The following is a 5,774-nucleotide window of genomic DNA, read 5'->3' as shown; positions in this document are numbered from 1 at the left end:
GGGAGTGGGAGGACATAGAAAAAAGAGCGAAGGAGAAGGAGCGGGGACGTCACCCTCGAGACACTTATAGAATTGTGAGCCGCGGCGAAGACACCGCCGCGGACCAGAGCTCCAGCGTCACATTGGGGAGAAAGAGCGCTCTCAAGCGAAAAGAGGATAGCGCCGGAGGAGCATGTATGTAAAGGTGCTAGAACCTGACAGACTGCCGTCCATTTGTAGTCCCCTCATTTCTGGGGTCCGGGAACTAAGCGAGGTTCACTTTCAGGGTTGCATCCCACCCTCCACTCCTCATGTTTTAACCCTGCCCGCCCATCGCGGCTCACACACCCCGCACAGATTCCCGGACCGGAACGCCCCCTTCGGGGGCATTCGCCCGTTTCTCACCAACTTACAAACAATCTAATCAGTCTAGTACCACGCGGCTCTAGCTTAATTGTATATGTCAATTTAAGTTCTCTGTTCTCTGACCCTGGGAAACACGCAACAACAAGACGGCATAGACCGTGCTACCATCTCACAGTGCGGGAAACAGGCTGAATCTGGGCAAAGTATGTATATCAGAAATACTTGACGAAATGATTCAGAAAAGCTATGAGCTAAGTTGACCCAACTGATGTCAAACTTACAGCAAAGAGACCGAGAAAGAAGTCATATTTTTGACATATATCTGCATCCCTAAGGTACATCTGTCATAACTTCAAACCAGCTTAGCTGCAAATATGTCAGTAACAACCATAGTTATTATACAATAGCTTTGTTATATGTTTTCCCCAGATTTCCCGCTGTGTCAGAGCCCAACGGCGGTGACGAATGTCACGTTACCTTCGTGACGTCACCGTAGGTCACTATGCCGGTCGTGACGGCGCTGCTCGGTGAGTGGGCGCCGTTACTCTAATCGAACTCGTTCTCGGGTTTCCTTGAACCTTGACCGTTTGCTTCGACCCCAGACTCCAGCACAGACAAAGCCTGGGGTCGTCCGAGATCCCGCCCATCGGCCCTTTATCAGCCTCCAACCCGTCATTCTGCGGGTTGCACCAGGACCATCACCACCGGCCCCTTGCGCACACGTACATCCACTGTTTACAGGCTATAGTGAGTGCAGTGTCCTTGGATCACATGCAGGGTCTAGCATCTGACCGGATTTCACAAGGTTTAAGGGCACTCGTGGTGTGAACGTTTGAACATCGTCACTGTGACCACGACCCTGAGCAGTTCTCGTACCATTCACCCTTACCCCGCACTTCCATCTCGTACGACCTGACGACTTGCCCCGCGATCGTAATCAATCTACACAACTGCTTTCCCTACTGTTGGATAGCCCAATATGAGTCGTCCAAGCGGCACAAGCGGCTCCGTCGAACTCGCGCCCGACTTCTTCTCCGCCGGCCTGCACCTCCCAAGCGCCCGCACCTCCTACGGTTATGCGCAACCCATGTCATCTTTTCAGCCTCGCATCGTCCGCGGCTCCAACCTCACGTCTAGCTCGCACGCGGCCTCTGACGCAATGTCCCGCATCCGCCGTGCCTCTGGCGCCAGCGTCAACCCACCGCGCACGGCACCGCGCCGCACGTCCTCTGCCTCTCTTGCGCACACCAGCTCAGGCACGACGACGAGCCCGTACTCCCTCGTCCCCGCCTCCTCCGGTGCGGCCTCCACGCCCTCCGTTTTTCCCCCGCCCGCGTACCTGTCGCACTCCGCGCTGCGGCACCTGCTTCAGACGGAGCTCACGCCCGCGCTCCCTGCCGGCCGCTACGGCACGCTATCCGCCTCGTCGGGGCCCACCGCCTCCGCCGTCTCCTCCGCCCGACTTAGCCTGAGCCCCAGCCCACAGCCTCCCAGCAGCCGCTTGCGCCGCGTGCATCAGCAGCCCTTCGCGCGTTTCGCCCGCCGCACGGCGACGCCGAGCACCGATTCGGACGACGATTCTGTTTATATTGCCCCGCGCGCCGCCGGGGTCGAAGGCGGCGAGGTCGTCGAGAAGGCGGTCGCCCCCGTGCTGCGCCTCCCCACAAGATGGTCGGACACGGATCGACACGCGAGCTTGAGTATCAGCGCGGACGGGCGCGAGCTCGGCTTCCACGGCCCCTCGAGCAGCGGCGAGCGCGACGCCGCGGCGGCGAGGACGAATCATCCGATCCCTGCCGCGTGCGGGGTGTATTACTTTGAGGTCGAGATCGTATCTAAGGGCGCTAAAGGGTCAGGAAACTACATGTGCTGCACTCCGTGTGTGATGACGTAGAACGCTGACTGCCTGCCCTCGTTTGTAGACATATTTCCATCGGTTTTTCGGCGGCGGAAGTTAGGCTGTCGCGCTTGCCCGGCTGGGAACAGCGGTCGTGGGGCTACCACGGCGATGACGGCTATTCCTTCGCGGCCGAGAAGAGTGGCACGAAGTACGGGCCTACATTCGGCAGTACGCATCTACCCCCGCGCCTTACGGGCCCTTCTTAGCACTTTCTCACATTTCCACCCTTTCTTCTTCCTGCAGCGGGCGACGTCATCGGCTGCGGCATCGATTTTTCGACCCAGCGCGCGTTCTACACCAAGAACGGCGCGTTCCTCGGCGCGGTGTTCGACGGCGTCGGACGCGACCCCACCGTCGAGCTCTACCCGTCCGTCGGCCTGCGCCACGCGGGCGAGGCGGTTCGCGCCAATTTCGGGCATGCGCCGTTCCGGTTCGACGTGGATGATCACGTGGCTCAGGCGCGGGAGGCGGCGTGGTCGACGATCGGGCGGACGTTGGTAGTGCCGCAAATCGAGGCGGGGGAGGGGGAGAGCGTGAAGGAGGAGGGTCTCGAGACGAAGGTGTGGGCGAGCGAGGACCGAGGGGCGGCGTCGAGGAGGCGGTGGGTCGTGCGCGCTGCGGGCCGGCCGGAGAGCGTGGTCAACTTGGCGAATCCCGGTTTGGGCGCGAGCGCGGAGGAGCGTGCGGCGGAGAAGGAGGCGTTGAAGGCGCCGATGGATGCGCTCGTCCTTGGCTATCTGGAACATCACGGCTTCGTGGGTGCTGCCCGCGCGTTCAGGGCGCAGCTCTCCAGCTCGCGGGACAGCGCGGGCGCGCTGGAGATCAAGCAGGAGGACGCGGATGCCGTGATGTCCGACGCCGACGCGGACGGGCCCTCGGCCCCGCCGGACGACCCGGAGATCGCGCTCCGGACGCAGATCGTGTCGGCCGTGTCGCGCGGCGAGATCGACACGGCGCTGGGGCTGCTGGAGGCGCGCTGCCCTGGCGCGCTCGAGAAGCAGCGCGGGCTCGTACGGCTCAAATTGCGTTGCCGCCGGTTCGTGGAGCTCATGCTCGCCGTCGCGGAGCGGCTCCGGGCGGTGAAGCGCGCGCAGGCGGAGGCGGATGTGGGGCCGGCGGAGGCGGACGGAGCGGGGCCCGCGGGGGGAAAGATGGATGGATTCGGCGCGATGGAGGTGGATGAGCCATCGCCGGCGCCGCTGCTTTCATCCACGGTGCGCATCGACGGACGCGGGAACAGCGCTCATGGGTCGGCCACGCCCTCCGCCGTCGCCGGTGTGGACGGCGCTAGGGGCGGGCTGGAGGAGGCGAAGCGCGCGTATGCGGCTGCGCTTGGCGACGCGCTCGCTTATGGGCGCACGCTGCGCATGGACCATAGGGACGACGCGCGGGAGGAGGTGCAGGCGCTGCTGAAGCGCACGTTTGGTGTCGTTGCGTACGAGGATCCGCTCGCGAGTGGTGTGGACCGGGCGGTGGCGGAGACCGCCGGGCCGGAGGGCCGTGCGGCGTTGGCGGCGGAGGTGAACAAGGCGGTCCTTGGTGCGTTACTTACTTCGTGACGACGATCGCGCTGGAGCTAATGGCGGGTTGAACGTGCAGAATCGCAGGGGCGCCCGGCGATCCCGGCGCTGGAGCAGGTGTATCGCCAGGCGGGGGCGTGTGTCGTACAACTGGGCTTGCTTGGGGTGGGCATGGCGGCGTTCGCGGACATGCCGCGGGAGCTCCTCGACGCTTGAGCTGGAGCTGACTTGCGACTGCCTTGAACTTCGGTAACTATTGCTGTTGTCTGTGCCCGTATGCTCCGCTGGAAGGTTTGACTGTATAATTAGCAGGAAGAGGAAATCCCTTGTGCAACCACCGCTCGTCGTCTCGCTATGCCCTTTGTACACTACGCCATGCAGATCAATGGAATTGTACGTATGTGATGTGTATATAGTGGTTGCTCCCCATGGTCTGGCTATAGGTGCGTGCGATCGCGGGAGAGCGCCTTGTTTACCTGCCCCTTCAGCTTCAACTCAACATCCCCGCTGCGACGAGCGAGACAAGTATGCAGCGATGTTTGACTGGGACGCAGACCTTCCAGACCATGTACTTGCTCTCTTCTAATTCCTTCTTTCAAGGAGGGAGCAACCGCTCAAACTGGCAACATTCAACATAACATCACGACCCGATCTGTTTGGCACGGCCATGCAACAGCCATTCGAACGTTGAACGTTGAACGCGCCTGAACGGCCTCGGCATTTAGTGCCATCACTCGGGGCACTATATCCCGCGCCATCTGTGTTCCCATGCGTACTCTCCTCAGGCTCCCTGGTCAGAAGTAAATGACCGGAAACGCACACAGCGCAACGAATATACCATCACCCATCAGATGTGCCCGCCACGGAAGTATTTACACATGAGCGGGGAGTTCTCGCACGAGCTAACATACCTCTCGCCCCCGACATGCCCAGAGTAAAATTTATCCTCCTGACTGTGTTCGCTGTCGCGCTCATTCAGTACGTGCAGAATATAAACGTCCCATACTTATTTCGACTTGTTTGACAAACAACCCATACGAATCTCCCAGAACTAGCTTAGCGGCCGCAAGCGCGATACCTAAACGCGAACCCATCGGTATTTCCGGTGGATGCAATCCGTGAGCTTACTATGCACTATACGTCACCGAGAGGATAATTATGCTGACGTGGTTCTCTGTAGCGGGCGAAGAGACTCTCCCGACCTCCTCGAAGTCCGTGGATGCCCTCCGCCGCCATGACGAGGCGTGTCTTCACGCTCAGACGTACGCCCCATTGTCGTCACCTACAAAGGAAAATACTGACCAGCGTCCGGGTAGCTGTCGTGTTTGTCTGTCATTTCTCCATTCCTGCACTCGGTAATTAGATCGTGCTCAAGCACTTCTGTATGAGGTGCGAAGCCGGTGGGGCTGGGCGACGCGAAGATAGATGTGCGCGAGTCGTCGAGGCGCCGCAGAGGCTGCCGAGATAGTAGATAGTAAGGTAAATAGACAGAGATACGGAACAGAGTTTGATGGATAGGCTTGAAGGCCGGGTGATCGCTACGGTGGTTTCGGTCGGTGTGTTCGGTCGCAGATGGCGGTCAGTTCGTGTATACGCTGGGGTGAGCCTGTTGTATGAGGTGCGAAGCCGGTGGGGCTGGGCGACGCGAAGATAGATGTGCGCGAGTCGTCGAGGCGCCGCAGAGGCTGCCGAGATAGTAGATAGTAAGGTAAATAGACAGAGATACGGAACAGAGTTTGATGGATAGGCTTGAAGGCCGGGTGATCGCTACGGTGGTTTCGGTCGGTGTGTTCGGTCGCAGATGGCGGTCAGTTTCGTGTATACGCTGGGGTGAGCCTGTGCTAAAAAGGTACAGTACACGGATGTCAAAGCTAAGATATACCGTCGCTGAGCAGGCCCCGTGCGCGACCATCCGCCGCTATGTCCCGAACGTCCTCGATCATCTTCTCCTTCCCGTCCCTGGGGCCGGTATTGACCCTTATTCGCCTCCCGCGTGCAGTCGTGGTCGA

The 5,774-nt window shown here is 60.3% G+C and overlaps 1 protein-coding gene across 1 annotated transcript; it reads left to right on the top strand.

The window, feature by feature from the left end:
- The first annotated feature begins 935 nt into the window (after positions 1-935).
- Positions 936-4,167, top strand: PUNSTDRAFT_48419 (SPRY-domain-containing protein). The gene is made up of 5 exons (XM_007378311.1): positions 936-1,092; positions 1,151-2,196; positions 2,268-2,413; positions 2,489-3,784; positions 3,845-4,167. The coding sequence occupies exons 2-5, from the start codon at positions 1,325-1,327 to the stop codon at positions 3,979-3,981; spliced, it is 2,451 nt and encodes an 816-aa protein (XP_007378373.1). The 5' UTR covers positions 936-1,092; positions 1,151-1,324; the 3' UTR covers positions 3,982-4,167.
- The last annotated feature ends 1,607 nt before the right edge of the window (positions 4,168-5,774 follow it).

The sequence above is a fragment of the Punctularia strigosozonata genome (assembly GCF_000264995.1).
Source record: "Punctularia strigosozonata HHB-11173 SS5 unplaced genomic scaffold PUNSTscaffold_1, whole genome shotgun sequence".
In the NCBI taxonomy this organism is placed as follows: domain Eukaryota; kingdom Fungi; phylum Basidiomycota; class Agaricomycetes; order Corticiales; family Punctulariaceae; genus Punctularia; species Punctularia strigosozonata.
This window is presented reverse-complemented; position numbering and strand designations above follow the sequence as displayed.